Below are 19,676 nucleotides of genomic sequence, written 5' to 3'. Positions count from 1 at the left end.
CTGCCCACGGGTTCAAGCCCTTCTGAAGACTTGTTATCCCGTCTGACCCACCATGGAGTGCAGGCTAAGTCTCTTCCTCTCTAACGGCCTCAACAGGACATCTGAGGAAAGTAAGCAAAGCAGAAAACAGGCAGGCTGCCATCACTGTGGCGGAGGCTCATCTCCAGCCTAGTAGCTGGGCTACTCTGGACCTTTCCAATCCTTTAACAACCTGTACCAATCACCATGCCCTGGGCACCAAGGGCACTCAGCCTCAGTGTGCCCTGTCTCCTTGGGCAGCTAGGAATATCACAGCCTACTCACCACCTCATCCCCAAAGTCTCCATTGAAGCGTAGCGAGCTGGTCAGGTACTGGCTCTCCAGGCGACTCTTCAGCTCCTGGACTTGTTTCTTCAAGGTTTCTACTTCCTGCTGGTGGCCTGACTCAATCTGGCGCAGGCGCTGTTGGATCGTGTCCGTGTACACTGGCATGCCGTCATCGTCCAGGTGGCTGCGGGAAGGCTGGTCGGGGCTGCTGGTTACAGATGGCCTCCCTGAGTGGCTGTGCAGCCACTTGTGGTGCAAGTTCCTCGAGTGTAGGTGGGCAGAGCTGCAGCTCATAGCAGACAGCTGACGGCTCAGTGAGTCCTTGCTCCTACCGGCCTCCCCATTGGTGCACTGCCCATTGGGTGTGGGGTACTTCTGGAGGGTGCTAAGACCTGGGGGCTGCTCTGAGGCCCTGTTTTCAGTCTCTGGGGCACCGTTGCACACAAGCCCCTCTTTACATTCGGCTAAAGGCAAGGCACAAGGGGAACGTGTCAGGCTGAGAGTGCTGCCAGGGGAAGTCCTGTGCACCATAGATCCCACTTGGGGCCTCTCGAGCATGCTTGTCGCTGAAGGGCTGGGTTCCATGGTTTGGGGAAGCATGTCCTTGCCACTATTCACAAGGCGAGGTCTATGATGGCCTTGGGATCCACTTTCTGACTTCACCTTATCTTCCAACAACATGTCTGTGGAACTGTCCACGTTTCGTTCTCTGGTCTCAAAAGGGACTTGGGAAGACAGCAGAGAACGCAACTGTGAGGTACCATAGCCAACCTTTGCATCTACTGGGATTGGAAGAACTGCTTCCTCCCTAACCTCTGTAATCTCCTCTGTTCGAAACTGCTCCACAGGGTCCTCCAGAAAATCCACTCCCCTGGGGGGAACCTGGAGAGAACTGAGAACACTGTGCCCACCCTGCTGTTCAGAAATACCCTGTGAAAACAGAGGCAGGCTCACGCCCAGATGGCTCTTCAGAGCAGCATCACCCAGTTCTGGGTCTTGGTGAAGTCCAACGGCTGAGGCCTCAAGTGTCTTCCTCCTGCTCTCCTTTTCTAAGAGGAAGTCCTCTTTACCCTCCTGCATCTCAGTGCCTGCCCTGTGAGCAGGCTCCTCTACTCCACTCTCCTCTTTGGTGGCCTCCTGCAAGATGTTCTCCATCTGCCCCTCAGCTACTCCAGCTGCAACAGAAAGTTCAGCACCCCCCGGCACTCTGGTGGGCTTCCCCAGGCTGTCAGCAGAAAGGGGATCCTCTCCAGGGCCAGCCAGGCTGCTCAGCTCCAGCGAGCGCCGGTGCTCCTGCCACTTCTCGTTCAGGCTGGGGTCGCTGCAGCGCCGGCTGGCCAGAGGCACTGTGTTGTCACAGGCTGTGGTCAGATTGTCAAATGATCTAGTCTTTGGTAGCCTAAAGGAAAGGAATTTGGGAGAAATGAGAATCTTGGAAGGTGTTTCCAGGGAAGTAAGAGACAATAGGGTTCAACAAGCCGTTGTTTCATAATTGGGTCCATTACAGCTACTCATGGAGCTGCAGCATCTCTGGAGCAAGGCCTAGACTGCTGGAGCGGCCAAGCTCCTGAACAAGTCCTTCTCCTAGTGTGCAGATCTCCTCTCACACTGCCTCTACCCTAGGCCCCAGACATACAAATGAGCTAACGGCAAATGCTAGTTTCTTTCTTTTTTTGAGACAGCCTCACTCTGTTGCCCAGGCTGAAGCGCAGTGGCGCAATCTGAGCTCACTGCAACATCTGCCCCCAAGGTTCAAGCAATTCTGCCTCAGCCTCCTGAGTAGCTGGGACTACAGGTGTGTGCCACTATGCCTGGCTAATTTTTTTGTCTTTTTAGTAGAGATGGGGGGGTTTCACCATTTTGTCCAGGCTGGTCTTGAACTCCTAACCTCAGGTGATCCACCCATTCGGCTTCCCAAAATGATGGGATTACAGGCGTGAGCCACTGCGGCCGGCCTGCAAATGCTGTTTTCAAAAGACGTTCTTCATGATGCTGCTGTGTTTCTCAGCGGATGGCAAAGTAGCACTGGTGTTTCTTAATATTACAATATTTTAAATTAATGTGTTATCTACCATTCTGAATTTAATAAAGCTAATTCTCAAGTGACAAAGGCTTTTTTTTTTTTTTGAGACAAGGTCTTGCTCTGTTATCCAGGCTGGAATGCAGTGGATCTTGGGTCACTGCAACAACCTCCACCTCCCAGGCTCAAGCAATCCACCTGCCTCAGCCTCCTAAGTAGCTGGGACTGCAGGTATGTGCTACCACACTTGGCTAGGTTTTGCATTTTGGGTAGAAACAGGGTTTCACCTGTTGCCCAGGCTGGTCTGGAAGTCCTGGGCCCAAGTAATCCTCCTGCCTCAGCCTCCCAAAATGCTAAGATTACAGGCATCAGCCACTAAGCATGGCCCAAAGGTAAATTTTCTATTATCTGACAGCATCTGCCTTTTAAGCCTTGGAAGACAAATTATGGTAAATAGGCAGGAGCAGAGCAGGGGGGAAAACACAAACTAGGGGGTCACAGAAAACCCAAAGGATTTGCTCTATCACGGAGGAGCTACTCGGTGCATACAAAAGAACCATGAAGCAACAGGGCCCAACTAACTCCCAGAAACAAGGCTTTTACAGCCTTGTAACCCAGAAATCCTTATACCTTCCCTGAAAAAAACTGCAGACATCTAAGAAAGATGCTGTGGACCCAGATAACATCATCATCTCTGACCATCCCTGGACATGCCCCCACACAGGAATATACCCACACACAGGCTGTGAGGCCTGTGGCATCACCCCTGGGCTCACCGGCTCAGGGGGGTATCATCAGGGCTGGTGCCTGGTGCTGGGTATGGCGCACAGCTGTCATCCACAGGGGTGGTTGGGGATGGGCAGGGCAGGTACACTGCACTCCACAGCATCAGGTTACGCACATGGCACACAGGGTACAGCACCTGAGGAGGGGAGGGGGAGGACACAAGTTTAAATATGTCCTAGTGAGTCTTCTAGGATATCTGGAAATGAGGATCAAGAGCGAGTACCCAGCTGGAATACCCAACAGGGCTGACAGGATCTCCACGAAGAGGCAGCACCACTGGATGCAGGTCTATCCCAAGAGGACCAGTACAGGACTAGACATTTTATATGGCCAACATTTTCCTCTTGAGAGCATGAAAATCTAGAAGATTATTTTAGATCCCTTTCTCATTAATAGTTATTTCTTAGGTCACCTTCAATGACTGACTTTCACTGGCTTGATTTGTTGCTTTTACTGCCTAAGAAAGTGAGTCATTCTGTTACTCACTTTCATGGTGATTGTCCATCCCGCTGGCACAAAAGCTTGGCTTCAGGAGACACTGTCATACCCATTTTATAGGCTCATTTAAATTAATCATGTGCAAAGAAGGAAATTTTTCTACTTCCCCAGAAGGCACATTGCAGGGGAGAGACAAGCAGCTTAAATCTTTTCTTTGACTACTTAAATGTAATGAGAACTATGTAATATAATTAGTCCAGGAAATCAATAAAAACTCTGATTAGCCTCCATTTCTTTAGAGTTTAAGATGCATTCTGACAAAGATAACATTACTATGAAACTCACACACAGGTCTATATGCCTCCTTTTCTTTGCTTAACAGAAGGCATTCATTCCTTTAGGTAACAAAGTCTTAAAGGCCCTGCCAGCTCTTCATGTGAGCAGAGAATCACAGTCAGACACACATCCCAATGTCAAACACAGGTTTCTGTGTTCCTTCTCTGAGACAGAAGCTATGGGGAATATCATTGCTTACTGACACTGGGAGGGTGCTGGGGGCCTGGTGGCAGCTCTTTCTGAGCTATCAGTACATCAGGAAGCAACTTAAGTGCCTCTCCCATAAGATAAAACATGCTAGAAATAGGCTCTGGAGGCAGAGCCAAAAAAGATTCATGTCTAGGGTGGCAAAGTAGAGATCTGTGTTAAACCAAACCACCCTCAGCAAGTAGTCATCAAAAACACATCAGATCATCAGAAGCAGGTCTTCCTCAGGACAGAATCATAGGGGGAAAATGGAACCAGTCCATCCAGAGCCAGTAGATATGCCTTCACAAAAACAGTCACTACTCAAAAAGGCTCTCATATGTCACCAACCCCAAATTCCTTCTGCTGACCACAGTGGAAAGGCTGAAGGATACATACGGCTTCTGACTGAGAGGAATACAGTAGATTTTTGAAAGGCTTGTTGCCTGCCCGAAGAAGCGACCACACGGAACATGTCCGTTCCTGAGTATGCTTTTCCCCTCTCTCCTTGGCGTTGTTGCACAGGAATGTTCCAAAGAGGCAGGAATAGGTATGCTGCACCAGTTTCACCTGGAGTCCAATGAAGCACAAATTAAGCAATCAGGCATGCATTCTCTGAGAGGTCAGCTCAGCTGAGCCACCTTATCCTGACATCCCTAAGAACACTTTATTCTGTCAGGACAGGGGAACCCAGTAAGCCATGCAGTAGCCTCCTCCTCACACCACCGATTCCAGGACCCAACCCCAACCAACTGAATCAAAGAGAGGTTGCTGGTACTCTCATTCCTCTTAGCTTCCCTGATAAACAGTTTGAGATTCTGAATTAACAGCCACTCTCACAAGCACCAGAGCGTATGAACTGGGTACAGGAGCATGTCAGTGTACACCTCAAGCCTGAGCTGAGAGGATACTTATAACACTACTTGTTCATTCGACAAATTATTGAGCATTTCACATGCCCCAGACATGACTAAGATGCTGGACATGCAGCAATGACCAGAAAACTCTTCTGCCCTAATGGAGCTTGCTCTAGTCATAGGTGAAGAGTGACCAGTGCTATGGAGAACGAGGCAGACTGAGATGGACAGGACATGTATGGGGCAGTGCAGGATGGCCTCACTGGGTGGGACCCAATGAACATGAAGAAGCAGGCATGTGGCTATCTGAGGGGAAGCACTCCAGGCAGGGGCAACCACATGTGCAATGGCCTTGAGGTAAGCACGTGCTTGCAATTTCTGAGGTGCAGCAAGGAGGCCAGTGTGACTAAAGGAGATTGCACATTGCACAAGAAGGAGAATGGTAGGAAATGAACCTAGAAAGGTAACCTCTAGGAAGGCCCTGGAGGCCACTTCAAGGACTTTGGCTTTTACTTTGTGTAAAATGTAACTAAAGGTTTTTAAGCAAAGGAATGACTGTCTTATGTTTTAGAAGAGACTCTATGCTGGGATGACTCAGTTGGGGTAGGAGATGATGGTGGCTTGAACCCGTCTGGTACCAGTAAAGGTGGCAATAAATAATCAGGTTTTAGACATATTTTGAAAGCAGAGCTGTGGAATCTGACTGAATGTGAAAGATAAAAGAAAGAAGAGACTTGGGGATGACAAAGAATTTTGCCCTAAACAAAAGGAGAGATGGAAATGCCATATGGTGAGAGAGGAGACTTTTGGAAGATCAAGTTTTAGAGTGAGGAAACAGAAATTAAGAATAAAGTTTTGGACAAGTGCAGTGACTCATGCCTGTAATACCAGCTTTGCATGGCTGGGGTAGAAGGATATTGTTTGACCCCAGTTGTTTTAGATGTGCCTGGGCAACAAAGCAAGACCCCATTTCTACAAAAATAAAAATAAAAATATCAGCCAGGCACAGTGGTGCACACCTGCAGTCCTAGCTAATCAGGAGGCTAAGGTGAGAAGATCACTTGACTCTGGGAGTTCAAGGCTGCAGTAAGCTGTGTTTGTGCCATTATACTCCAGTCTGGGTGACAGATGCTGTCTCAAAAAATAATTAAGTTTTGCATTTATTAAGTCTGAAATAACATTAAGACAGCCAAGTGGAGATACCTAGTAGCCATATTAGATATGTGAGGCTGAAGTGGAGAGGTCTAAGCTGAAGGTGTATAAATGTGGGACTCATCAGCATATAGATGGCAATTAAAGCCACTAGAATGAATGAAATACTTAGAAGTATAGATGGAGAAGCAGCCTGGAGGCTGAGCAATGAGGCTTCCCAACATTTAGAACTGGGGGGGGGCAGCTTACAGCTGTAATCCTTTGGGCGACCAAGGTGGGAGGTTTGAGACCAGTCTGGGCAACACAGTGAGACTCCATGTCTATTTACAAAAAAAAATTTTTTTTAATTGGCCAGGCATATTGGCATGTGCCTGTGGTCTCAGCTACTGGGGAGGCTGAAGTGGGAGAATCCCTTGAGCCCACGAAGTTGAGGCTGCAGTGAATTATGATCATACCGCTGCACTCCAGCCTGGGAGACACAGTGAGACATTACCTTAAAAAAAAAAAAGAAAAAAAAAACTGGAGGGATTTAAAGAAATCAGGAAAGGAGGCAGAAACAGCCAGCCAGTGAGCTAAGAGGACAACTAACAGCAAGGAAGTGCTACAAGTCAACTGAAGAGAGCATTTCAAGGAAGAACTGGTTAAACTGTGTCAAATGGTAATGATGGATAAAAGAGATGAAGACTGAGAACTCATCACTGGATTAGTGACATGAAGGTCACTGGTCATTTTAACAAGAGCAGCTTTGGTAAAGCGGTGGGGTGAATGCCTGATTGAAGTGGGTTTAAGAGAATGGAAAGAGGGATTTGAGATAGCAAGGACAGAAAACTTGAGGAGCTCTGCTGTAAAGGGGAACAAGAGAAATGGGATGATGGCTAGAGGTAAAAGCAGGACCAAGAATGGGTTTTGAAAAGATGGGAGACACAATGCCACACTTTTATGCTGCAGGTCATGCTCTGGTAGAGAGGGAAACATACTGATGCAGAAGACAGAGAGGAGAAATGCTGGGGCCAGCCAGCACAGCAGATGAGAGGGAATGAGAGCTGGTGTGCAGCCGGACAGAGGGGCTGGAAGAGGACAAGGATAGTGCACCCTCCGTCAAAGGAGAGGGTGCAGAGAGCACAGCACAGACATAGGGGGTCTGGCAGAAGAACTGGAGGAAGCATGGTCCAGACATTCTGATTGCTTCTATTTCTAATTGCTATTTAGGGTTTCTACCATCCCTTTAAAACAAAAACAAAAACTAAGTTTAAAACAACTCAAGGACTTCATGCAAACCTGGTATACCTGGATTTTCTCTTTTTGAAAAGTAAATAGTAAAACTATTTACTTAAAATAGAAACAGGAAAAAAATCACCTCTATTAAATTCTAAAGAGGCTGTACAGGTTCATGTGAGAACTGGCCCACTAACATTTGTACTGACCCTCCTTCAAATTGAGAAGGTCCCCAAAATGAAAAAACTCACAAGGAATGCTTCATTGAACTCAAAAGAGCAAGGAAATTGCCTCTGAAGCTGATGAACACAGTCAAGCCACTGCAGAAACACTGGGCAACGTTCATTCAGATCATCCGAGTTCTCCCCATGACCACACCGGTCAGCAAATTTATGGCCAAAATCCAGCCACTCCATTTCCACGAGGACCTGGAAACCCTGCAGGGAAGCACCCAGGAGAGACCAATTGTGCTAGACTATCCAGACTGTGACAATCCTGAGCCTGGTGTCACAGAAAGCAATCCCCTCTAACAGCCTCCCAGAAAGCCCACCTCGCCCTGCCCTTGTGCTATCCCTGATGAGGCACACACTTAGGGAAATTTCCCAATTCCCTGAACTCTATTCCATGATGACTGAAATGGTACTAACTGCGTTTATCTAAGCCTTTCTTGAATCTGTTTGTATTTTTAGCCTCTTCAACTCACTGTATAAAAACCACACTTTTCCTCTCAATTTCTCTTTCAACATGTCTGCCTCTGGTGTTATACTAACAAAGTCAAATTTGTAAAAATCCTTCCACACCCCAGGTTTAGTAAGTATTTGCATATATTTTAGGATCCTTTATGATTTTTCTTTCATCTTTAACCCAACAGATAGTTATTTCAGAGTAGAGCTGCTTCTCCACAGGACACTCTGTGGTAATAGCTAGCGTGCCAATATCCTTTTACAGACACCTCATTTTCCTGAGGTAGCTAGAAAGTTTTCTAAGTAGATAGACTGGAAAGGAAAATATGGCTGTATTCTCAATACCTTGTTACCCATCATCTGCCCCATTTTAAGAGGTGCAAGAACTGTAAGAGAAACCACCACAATTTAGCTCATAATCTAAAGGAAAAATGATCAAAACAGAAATTTCACTTTCTTTAACCTAATCACCACCCCCAAAACTGGTAATATCACTCCTGAGGGGTGGAGTATTACCCCCCGACCCTCACCCCACTCATCCTCAAGTGCTAACTCCTACCATCTGGATACACTCACCTCTATGGTTCGGTAATAGGGGTCCAGCAAGAGCTTAGCCAATGCCACAATCTGGGGGGTGCGGTCCCAGCCATCTGAGCAGTGCACTAGCACTGGCCGCTGATCCTGATCCACAGCATGCACTACCAGAAGCGCTGATTTCAGCAGCACAGACAAGTGATGGAGCCATTTTGTGCTTTCAAGAGCTGACAGCCAACTATAAAAACAGGAGGGGATTAGAAAATGCTGATTTTTACGATTTACTGCATCATGCTCAAGCTTGTCAAATTACAAAGTAATTCCCAAAGATTTCTCTCTCCAAATATAACACTGCCAAAACAAAAAAGCCTGTGTGTTTATAAAGCATGTGTCAGGATGAGACCCAAGCCCTACTATACAATAGAGAAGAGCCTTAGAAACAGGAGCTGCAATTAATAGGACCACCTTTTGTTCCAAAATCTATATGGATTATTTCCCAGACAAAATATTTGACATTTTTCAGTTCAGAAAAGTGGCTCTTTCTGAAACCTTCTCCTGAAGGAAATGTAGCCACTTCTGAGATGTAAAACAAGATATTTAATGATCAGTAACTATGTTCAACAAGTACTCCAAAAAAAAAAAAAAGTAAAGAAAAACTCATGAATACAAATATATTTGAGATATAAGCCGGATGCCATATAAAAGAATGGTATACACAACACTGCCTATGACCCAGACTGTAACACCTATCTCTGTAAATGTTTACTGACTAAAACCAGATGGGTCCAATCTGATGATTTATACTCACACAAATTAGTACACCCAATGGCCGCATAATTTTCCTGGGCTCAACAGAGACTGAATTCAGCAGGGATCTAGAAGAACCTTTTTTTGAAAGACCTTTAGGGGCCAGGTGCAGTGGCTCATGCCTGTAATCCCAGCACTCTGGGAGGCCAAGGCAGGTGGATCACCTGAGGTCAGGAGTTCAAGAACAGCCTGGCCAACATGGTGAAACCCTATCTCTACAAAAATTAATCAGGCATGATGGCAGGTGCCAGTAATTCCAGCTACTTGGGAGGCTGAGGCAGGAGAATTGCTTGAACCCGGGAGGTAGAGGTTGTAGGGAACCAAGATCATACCACTGCACTCCATCCTGGGAGATAGAGTAAGACTCCATCTCAGGGAAAAAAAAAAAAAAAAAAAAGCAAAAAAATTTAGCTGGGTATGGTAGCATGTGCCTGTTATCCCAGCTACTCAGAAAGCTGAGGCAGGAGAATCACTTAAACCTGGGTGGAGGTTGCAGTGAGCTGAGATTGTGCCACTGCACTCCAGCCTGGGCAACAGAGCGAGACTCTGTCTAAAAATTTAAAAAAAGACCCTTAGGAATATCAGCCCTTGCTATCTGCCCCTGGGGAGCAATCACAAGCTAATCACACTTTTTTTTAACTGTGTTGAAATTTTGTTTCTTGTGATTTCCCTCACCCCTCCCACTCCCTAAAAAAAGAGTTCTGATTTTTCCCAAATGTGATCAGATTTGTAGTTAAAATCACAAGTCAAGCCTTTCAAACAATGAGTTGGAGGAAGGAATAAACACTTCTGTAAGGGGACTCTGGGAGGGTTATAAAGGCCTACTAAACCTTGTAGAATAAGTATGAATTCTTAGATAGTCTAAGGAGATGGGGTCTTTCCAGGCAAACAGAAAACAATGCAGTGCATAAGTATTGGTTTTATATGCATTTGTTTGGATTACCAACCAGACTGTGACTCCTCAGAAGGCTAACACTATGTCTTAGTCATAACTGTACCCCCAGCACAGAGCCTAGCATACAGTAGGGAGTCCCACTGTTTAATGAACTGTAAGTCTGTTTTGGGTAAAAATCCAATCTTAAGACTTTCTATTTCTTAGCAGGTACCTGAGAAACTTCCTGATGGATCTATTGTTTATTTGCATTCTTCACATATTCTTGAAAGGAACTAAAAGATAACGCTTAGGAGAACAAATACTAAATTATCTCCTAGCCCCTGAAGAAATGGTAAACAAGAGAACCAGTGTGAGGTTCTCTTGAACCTATTATTTAATACCACTTGATGTTGTCTGTGACTAACAAAGATGTACTCCAAAAATCTGCCGGCTAGGGAGGGGCTGCTGAGAGACTCCCTATTCCCTTGTCCTATTCTCAACCTGCACCAGAAGCCTACTATCCACTCATCCTCCACAGCCCCAAACACAGGCCAGGGGGCCTACTTACAGTTGTCCCATCACTGCTACAGCTGCTTTTTATCCATGAGGGAGACTTCAGTGCAGCACTATGATTTGCTGCCAAATACATAAAAGCATTACCTTCAATAAAATCCCTAAGACCTTTAAGTGGACCAGGCAAAGGCTAATCGTATCTTTTTGACTCTGACAGCTCGTTAAGAATTTTAATATATGGAAGGTATTAGAGATCATGTCGTGTTGATTACATCTTTCATTTTATAGACAGGAAACTGAAATATACAGTAATTAAGCCCCTTGGCCAAGGTCACACAATTTGTGGCAGATCCACTGGGTCCTTAGCAAGACTCCTACACACCACCCTAGGGAATAAAGTGCTGCTAGCTAGGACCTGGAACTGTATAGCAAATGCAAATGGCTAATTCCCAAAGGAGGCAGCAAGCTCAATTCTTTGGTCAGGCTTTCCCCAAAGGACACTGCTTCATCCTCTGGACTGATTACAACTATGATGAATTTAATCATTTGCTACTGGCAGTCAGTATAAGTGGTTTAGGCAGCATCTGATTTAATAAATCAAATAAAGAATGCAGTAAAACTTGATGTGATCATGAGATCCACTGAATAAATCCCAGGGAAACAACTATGGGCTCCAGCACAAATACCAGAAAAAAGAAAATGCTGTCTTCTCTGGCACTGTATCTCTGGCTTCCTGAAATAGTAAAACAGGACTTTTAAATATTTATCTGTCCATTTTTGTTTTATAGAGCATTCTTCCTAATTTATCTTATAGTCAATCAGTATCACTGGAGAGGGTACTATTTCACCTTCCTCACTGCAAATGCCAGCCATTCATATTTAATAAGCAATAAAAATCATGATAATGTTCTTAGTAAATGAGAATAGTTTAGAAACTGAAAGCAGATGTAAAAGGAACTGACCTAATGGCAACTTTAACCCCTTCAGAACATGATGAATAAATTCTGATCTTTCATGATAAAACATCCCGTTTCACAACAGGTAACTATCAATGTGGGACATCAGAAACTGAAGAATTAAATTACTTTGGGCTAAAGATGATGTGGAAGGGAAAGGTCCCAGGACAAACAGTAAGGCAATGCTTCTGTTTTGATGACTGAGATTTGTTCTGTGCCACAGATTTTAAAACCTTTCAAAGGGCTGTATATTCTCCCAACTCGTCCTCTGCGCTGCCATACTTCTGACCCAGGAAGGAGACACTTGCAGAGATTGGGCTGGTAACTGAAGCTTACCAAGAAACAGAAAGAAAGCCTGCTCCAAACTTATTTCTTTTTTCCCCATTAGTTCAAAGAAAGAAGAAAACTGATTTTTTAAGAGCCATGCAAAATGAAAGCCAAGGCTAAGGACTTACTTTCCTGGATCTGGCATCTGAGTGCACAGCAACCGCAGAGACTGAAAACTCCTCCGAATAGAATGAATGTTTGCCATCCCCATAAACACAACTTCACAGTTCGGGTAATATTCTGGAGAGAGTAACAATAAAGAGAATACAAATATGTTGAATTTAAAGCCCACATGGCCAAATTTAAAAGAAACAAACTAGCTATAAAACAAACCCACTGCAGCTTCTGATTAATGAAACTGAAATGTTTTGAGATGCCTACTAGCCAGGTCCTTTATAATAAGAGGAACACAGTGACTGAATTTTAACTATCTTTTCGAAAAGGGTAAAAAGGAAATGTTAGATTTGTAAAGAAGCTACTGACATAAAATAAAAACTATTATTTTTTTAAAAGAAAGTCCTAGTTTGATCTCACTCTGGCTTTACTTCTTGGGCCTTATCTAACTTGTGGCTTTGGAATCTCTTTGAAAAGAACCTGGCAGAACAATGCATTCATGCATTCAAATTTCACCTTGGTGCAGCTGCTTTCAATTACCAGCTTAGACCACATCTGAACAAACAGCCTGGTGCCTCTATCTGTGCCATAAGCACACTGCTGGCACTGGGTGGGGGGAGGGGGAGTCCTTCCTTGGGGAAAGCTAGCATTCCAACAGTAATGGTGTTACAGTTTAGGACAGAGGCACCTTACCAGGGTTCTATGTTTACTGTTTCAATTTTCACCCCAGGTTTCCTAAGGGGAGGCCACGGAGGAGTTTGCTACAAGGCCAGTGATGAGTATACCCTCTGTCAAAGGCAACAAAAAGCTTTTAGACAGCTGAGAAATTGAGCCCACTAAAGAAGCAGCTTCCAAACATGAACAGGCCTTATTATGAGGAAGATCTGCTTTCCTTATCACCCAAAAATTGGCACAAAGAAGGAAGATTATGTGACTTCACTGCACCTCCTCCTCCATTTCTCCTCAGAAAAGAACATATGGTGTCAAGAATCCAAAGAGCAGCTTGGCACTCTCACGACAGGACAGATGAAGAATATGGCTTGCTACTCATTTCAAATTGAGAACTAAGTCTCAGTTGGGCATGGGCTGCACTCACAAGGAGAAAGTATGGGGAAAAAGCACCATATACCTCACCTGGGCATTCGCAGCCTCCTCCTTTGGCTCGGTTTGCCACTGCAGCTGCATAGGAGCGTGCATCCAAGATCAAAAGCTTCTGCGGTTGGATGGCTAAGCTCTCTGCTCCTGAAGCATTTGACAGAGAAGAATCTAGGGACATGGAGGGAGGGGGCACACTAAATGAACCTGTCTCTCGCAGAACTGTGAAGAATCAGACCCACAAGTACATCTTATGACACAAAAAAGGCTCAGTAAAATGAAATCTTCTAACCAAAACCCTTGACACATAGGTCTTTCCTCTTTAGTTTATTTTCTATCTTGCTTTCTTAAGACGAGGAGGATTTATTGTCCAAAACCAAGTCCCAGAGTACACATGGGGTTTACACAGCCCAGTCTCTTATACTTCATTTCTACACCTGTCATCCTTTCATGAAGCCTGGCACTTCCCCCCATGGTCTGCAGATACTGCAAGTCCCCAATTACATCAACACTCCATTTTTGTCACAACGGCAAGAAAAACAACAATCACACTAATATCTTGATTGAGGTTTGAAACAAAGGGTCTTCTGATTCTTTGCCAAGAACCATGACTCCTCAAACAATCCCATCAAGTGAAGCTCTGCTCTTTCACTTCTATAAAACTAAATCTAAGGAAAAGGCCATTCTTTTCTAAGGAAAAGGCCATTTCAAGAAAAAGTTCTTAGATGCTATAAAAATTACTGCCATGGGTCCAGGGAGCACCTTACCAAACTCCACATCAGAAAGGTCTCCCCCACTGGGAAAGTCTCGAGAAGTATTCCTAGGTGACTGCTGGCTGCCACTCGATCGGGAGTCAGAGGCACAAGCTTTGGCTACTGATTGCACCAGGTGCTCATCATCTGCATTTCGCCAGCCCCACCAGCTAACCTCCGGCTGTCCACAGCGGGCAATGACAGCTCCATTGCTCTGGTGCCTGTATGGGGAACAAGAGACAACTGTACCCATCCCAGGGGCCCCCATTCAGATGCCCTGTACTCACACAAAAGTAAAGTAGTAGACTTTAAGTGACTTAATGAACAGTCTAATTCTAGGTTAAGTGTTGGGTCAGCTGAGTCCTCTCAGTATTGTAGAAGGTAGAAATCTTACACACCCAACAAGAATAAACAACAAAACCTGTGTGTCTTTCTCAATTATCAAACCATCATGGAGATACCTGTAAAGTTACCCAAAAAATTACTAACAGGAGTCAGGCATAGAGGCTCATGTTACAATCTCCAGCACTTTGGGAGGCTGAGGCGGGAGGATCGCTTGAGCCCAGGACTTCAAGGCCAGCATGAACAACACAGTGAGACCCCGTCTTTACAAAAAATTTTTTACAAATTAGCCAAGCACGGTAGCACATGCCTGTAGCTGCAGCTACTCAGGAGGCGGAGGTGGAAGGATCCCTTGAACCCAGAAGGCTGAAGCTGCAGAAAGCTATTATTGTGCCACTCTACTCCAGCACTCCAGCTTGGGTGACAGAGCAAGACCTCGTTTCCAAAAAGCCAAAAAGAATTAATGTGTACTCTTAGCAAAAATAAAGTAATATTTGTAACTTAATTTACAGATACTACAGTAATTCTGCTACCGAATAATGAAATCTGCTTCCTTTTTAATGCTGAACCAAGAGCCCACCTCTGGGAGTAAAACATTTACCTGGCCTACAGTGAACTGCTTTATAAAATCTCCTGAGATTTCATGAGTCACAAACTGCTCTTATTCTAAGCAGACAGCTCAGTGAGCCAGCTACCGTTCCTCAGGCTCGTAGAAAGAGAGGAAGAGCTTCGACCTCGGAAACCATACTCTGACATATCCTTTTCCAACAGAGAGACCAGAAATCATACAGTCTACTTACAGGTGCTATTATGACTCAGACTCTTCCTAGTTAGGCAATTTTAACCAATAAAAAGTTAGAAAAATTCGATTACTTCACAGTAAAGAGGAATAGCTAGGACACTGAACCTCAAACAGGTTATGCCAGGTGAAAGAAGTCAGTCACAAAATGCCACTTATTGTGTGACAGTTTACATGAAGCATCCAGAATAGGCAAATCTATATGGAGAGAAAGATTTGTGCATGTGGTGACTATTATAAACTCCTAGTTACTTAAGGGAGCTTGCCTAAATCTAAGTTGGGATTACTTAATTATGTTTCTATATAAAACTGAAGCGCTCTGTTTTAGTAGTGGAGGCTTTATTCATTGGACATCTTAATTATTCAGGGCTAGGGTATCTGGGTGCCCTGTGAATGGGTTTTTTGGGATGATGAAAATGAACTAAAATTTTTTGTTTTTAACACTCAAACTTACAAGGCAAACTAATTTTGGCACTAATCAAATTCCACTGAAATTACCAGTTTGCTTGTAGTTTTAAAATTCTCCCTCCCAGGGAGAGAAGTAGTTGTAAGTACTTGTGTATTGCCAACATGCTCAACTGGCTTATGTGTTGAATGGGGCCAAAATAGAAATAAAACCTCAATGATTCTTTATAAAATGCCTCCTAGCAGTAACAGGCGCTGGGCAACCACTGAGCTGAATGACGCCACACCCTGCACAGGAGGCTGGCTGGGCCTTTCCTGAGCATCCTCCTTCCTGGGTGCTTCCCAGCAGTGCCCAAGAGGAGCAGTAGATGGCACTCTTCAGCCTGGATCTTGGGTTTTAAGGGCCAGTGCATTACAGTAGCTGTTAGATTTCAACTGGGCTATTGCAATAAGCAATTATGTTTTCTGCAGTCTTCTAAAATGCTTCAGACTACATGAAAGATAACTCAAACACTACAGTTAAAAATCACTAAAGGAGTGCATTTCTATCACTAACAGAACCAGGCAGGGTATAAAAATCATGATATCCAACAGATAAGGCCCTCACTACTAAAACACAGACTGCTTCAGTTTCATATAGAAACATAATTAAGTAATCCCAACTTAGATTTAGGCAAGCTCCCTTAAGTAACTAGGAGTTTATAATAATCACCACATGCACAAAGGAAAAAGCTGTGAACTGCACTACAGATGGACACCCTTCACACCATCTTGCTGTGTTAGAGCAACCTCTGCCTTCAGTAATAAACCCAATTAAGTGCTCTCTCATCACAGTAGGACAAAGCCCTAATCAAGCACTGGTTCAGCATGGTGCTGTCAAGTAACTGCTGCTGGCAACCTCAGGAATCATGACCACAGTCTACAGACAACTAAATTCAGGAAATGGAAGTCAAGAGTCACAGGCATCCTGCCACCTAGGACGGCAAAGCAGAGTATGGTGGAGGGTCCCAAACGTTCTTCCACACACCCCTTACAAAGCTCCCAAATAATATACCAACCCAGTTTGAAGCTCAGTGATATAAGACACATGTTCTGAGACAGACCAGTTCCAGGAAGCCTGCCTGATTTTACATGGACTACACCAATAACAACAACTTTAATTTGTGGTCTTTTGAAAGACTTTCTTTGAAAAACCGCAAATAAAAATTTCATTTATATATATCCCCTTGTGTCTCTAGAAAAAGGAGAAAAAAAACCTAGGGTGATGACCTCTAGAATAAATTTTAGAAGGGAAAAAAGGGCTTCCCATTTTTATTACATTTTAAAAAGTTTTTCTTCAACCAGCCCTCTTAGGCTTCTCTGCCCAAAGGAGAATTCACCTAAAGCCTCTTATTTTGCAAATGAGAGTACCTTCCCCCTTTCAGTCAAAGTCAGCAATCCCCACAAATGCCGTGGCTACTAACCGTTAACACAGCTGTTGCCCAGAGAAGCAATTGGCTGCTTTCCCCATTCCAGCTGAGCTGATCATTGATAAAACCCATAAATCCTTTCAGCTTTCACTACTCTCTAGTTCCTGTAGCATCCTTACCATCTGAATGATAGGTAAATTTGGTGACTGACTTTTCTAGGGGTATGTGAAAACAACAGTGACGAGAATTGAGATTGAAAACATAATGGGTTCCACTGGGCCAGAGCAAATACTTTTCCATCTCTCTCCATTCAGAGTAGGCATCAGAATTTGCCTTTAGTAGACTAAATGAACAAGCTGGTTACCTCTGTAGGAATTCCACAACGAGAAAAATCCCTTCCTACAATCTCAATATTTCAGTGGAATGAAGTTTCTAACTGTAAGCCACTGGATTGGCCCAACTCAGGGAGAGTCCAAAAAGCCGGCAAACTGGGAAAACGAAATAGAGAAGGTAAACATTACAAAGAGATGACATCCGAAACCTTTCCAGAATAAGAAGGAATGACTTCTTTAAAATTTAACAGGTTTCTGTGAGAACAGAGATATTCACTGAATTATAAAAGTAGCACTCAGAACCTACTCCTAATGTTGGTACAGAAGCCCAGTGTTTATAGGCCCTCGTTCAGAACCAGAACATACCTGCAAAATAAGGACTATCATACACATTGTGCATTAGAAGCAGACTGAGGTCGGTGAGGGAACTTACTCAAGGTGCCTTAGCAAGGAGTGAAAGAATATACCTGAACTCAGATCTGTGACTCCAAAATCCATGCTCCATCACCATGCCACCATCCCCATCTAGAACTTGCATCCCTTGGCTCTCATGCCTCTGATCAACTAAAATCTTCTACCCAGTCATGCCCCAGCCTTCTTCCCTAAATGCTTCCTCTCAAAACAGAGATCTTCCACATGTCAAAGTTTCAACTACAAAGACAATCAGAGCTAACTCAACTCTATATTCCCAATGATCACTTTCTAAGACTCACCTCTCAATCCAAAAGCTCTGCTAACATCTGAAGCTAAATGCTTAGTAAGCACATTATCTTCTCACAGAATGTAAGAAGGATCTTGAAATAGCAAGTCTAGCCACTTTACAACTAAAACTTCCTTATCTGTGTCAAATGAACCGCCAGCTAGTGTTCTGAATGCAGTCAGTACTGATGTGTTACTGGAGGAGAAGCTTTAGCAATACAGCCTAGAAAGTTCTCTGACCCCTCCCCTCCCTTCCCAGGTTAGCAGCAGCAGAGGCAGCAGACCACATGCAGCAGGGCAGCAGCACCAGCCTAAGCTGGGACTGGTACAGTGTAACTTACCTGTACACGACGGCAGGGATGCGCTTCCAGGACCTGAAACTTGCTACACTTTCTAGTTCTTTGTCAGTGATCCAGGCAGGCACTATGAGCTCTTGAGGGTAGCTACCACATAATCTAAAGAGAAGATGAGAAGTGGGGAGAGTCAGGGGGAGATGAAGGGGAGAGAAACAAGGAGACAGAGAAACACTAGGTGAGCCAGCACAAGGATAATTATCTCATTGCCACAGAGCTAAAGACAATGAGGTGCTTTGAGTTTTGGTCTCAACAGAATGAGTTATCACAAGTTTATTTTGAGTTTTTTTTTTTTTTGCCTTAAATGTTTACTTATGTGTATTTATCAAGTGATACTATCTTGGATTGTTTCACTTGATGCTACCTTTTGGAAATCTGGCAATCTTAACTACCAATGAAAAAAGGGGGAGTTGAGGGTCAATCTCTTTATACTCCATTATAACTCTTCTGCTGTAACAAGTACATAGGTTATTTCTAACTACATGAGCACCCAGTCTAATTACAGAACTGAGAGTCTGTGTCAGCTCTACCAGACCCTCAGTGAAGGACAAAATCTCACAATTTCAAGTTTCCAGAGATTTCACAGGATTAACTCATTCTGTGATTTGAACCAAACAGGGTGTCATCCTTACAGATAACAGGTGCAACCATGGGTCTGCAAAACCAATACCACAAGCCAGCCTATTTGTATATACAACCTCAGTCCCACTGAACCAGGTTAGTAATGTGACTAAGCTATTAATCATAATTTCCATCAAACATACTTAAGAATTAATTAGGGTGGGGGGTAAGCTTTTTTTTTTCCCCATTTTTTTTTTTTCATCTTCAGAGAAGATGCTAGCTGCAGTCAAGCTGGTATCCTGGGAAGCAATACTTTCAATAGATTTTTACTTACAGGATAATGTCTCTTTCTGGATAATCCAGTCTTCTTTTTCAATAGTGAAGGCAATAAGGCCTCTAATCTAAATCCTAAAACACACAAACTCCACCACACCACCAACCCCCTGCCCTAGCCTATCCTATACATAGGGGAAAGTGCAGAAAAACACAAAATAGCTTAGGAGTTGGGGGTTTTGATCATTTTGCACTAAATGTCTCTCTCCTGTTCTCAATTTCCAGAAGATTAAGTCTCAGTAATTTTAAAGCCACTGAACAAAGAGAATGGCTACGACTAACAGTAGCTATACAAACTTCCTAACGCCTATTTACAAACTCCTAAAAATAAGCTAAGACCCAGTAATGATGGCTAATATCTACCCATAAATCTCATTCCATTTATTTTGTCTTAAACTCTAGAGTAAATCTGGCTCTCACTCTTCATAGTAGAAAGAACTTTCAACATCCTGTTGTTTCCTCCCCCCAACCCTCATTTTGTCTTATGGTGGT

At 44.0% G+C, this 19,676-nt stretch overlaps 2 protein-coding genes across 13 annotated transcripts in view; one reads left to right on the top strand and one right to left on the bottom strand.

Annotated features, from left to right (window-relative positions):
• Positions 1 to 12,136, top strand: part of LOC141582622 (uncharacterized) — a 77,857-nt gene extending 65,721 nt beyond the window's left edge. The window contains exon 6 of the mRNA XM_074391167.1: positions 12,052 to 12,136. Within this exon, the coding sequence (XP_074247268.1) occupies positions 12,052 to 12,110 (59 nt within the window). The 3' untranslated portion in view covers positions 12,111 to 12,136. The remainder of the gene's footprint in view (positions 1 to 12,051) is intronic.
• Positions 1 to 19,676, bottom strand: part of MTMR3 (myotubularin related protein 3) — a 134,029-nt gene that overhangs the window by 6,887 nt on the left and 107,466 nt on the right. For all 12 annotated transcript variants that reach the window (XM_074391158.1, XM_074391159.1, XM_074391161.1 and 9 more), the window contains 9 exons: positions 18,279 to 18,392; positions 13,967 to 14,172; positions 13,239 to 13,370; positions 12,119 to 12,230; positions 8,556 to 8,751; positions 7,548 to 7,733; positions 4,472 to 4,642; positions 3,103 to 3,248; positions 304 to 1,705 (listed from right to left, as the gene is read on the bottom strand). In XM_074391158.1, the coding sequence (XP_074247259.1) occupies positions 304 to 1,705; positions 3,103 to 3,248; positions 4,472 to 4,642; positions 7,548 to 7,733; positions 8,556 to 8,751; positions 12,119 to 12,230; positions 13,239 to 13,370; positions 13,967 to 14,172; positions 18,279 to 18,392 (2,665 nt within the window). The remainder of the gene's footprint in view (positions 1 to 303; positions 1,706 to 3,102; positions 3,249 to 4,471; positions 4,643 to 7,547; positions 7,734 to 8,555; positions 8,752 to 12,118; positions 12,231 to 13,238; positions 13,371 to 13,966; positions 14,173 to 18,278; positions 18,393 to 19,676) is intronic.

This window comes from Saimiri boliviensis, chromosome 21, assembly GCF_048565385.1.
Source record: "Saimiri boliviensis isolate mSaiBol1 chromosome 21, mSaiBol1.pri, whole genome shotgun sequence".
Taxonomy (NCBI): Eukaryota; Metazoa; Chordata; class Mammalia; order Primates; family Cebidae; genus Saimiri; species Saimiri boliviensis.
Note: the sequence above shows the minus strand (reverse complement) of the source record. Positions and strands in the feature narration are given on the sequence as shown.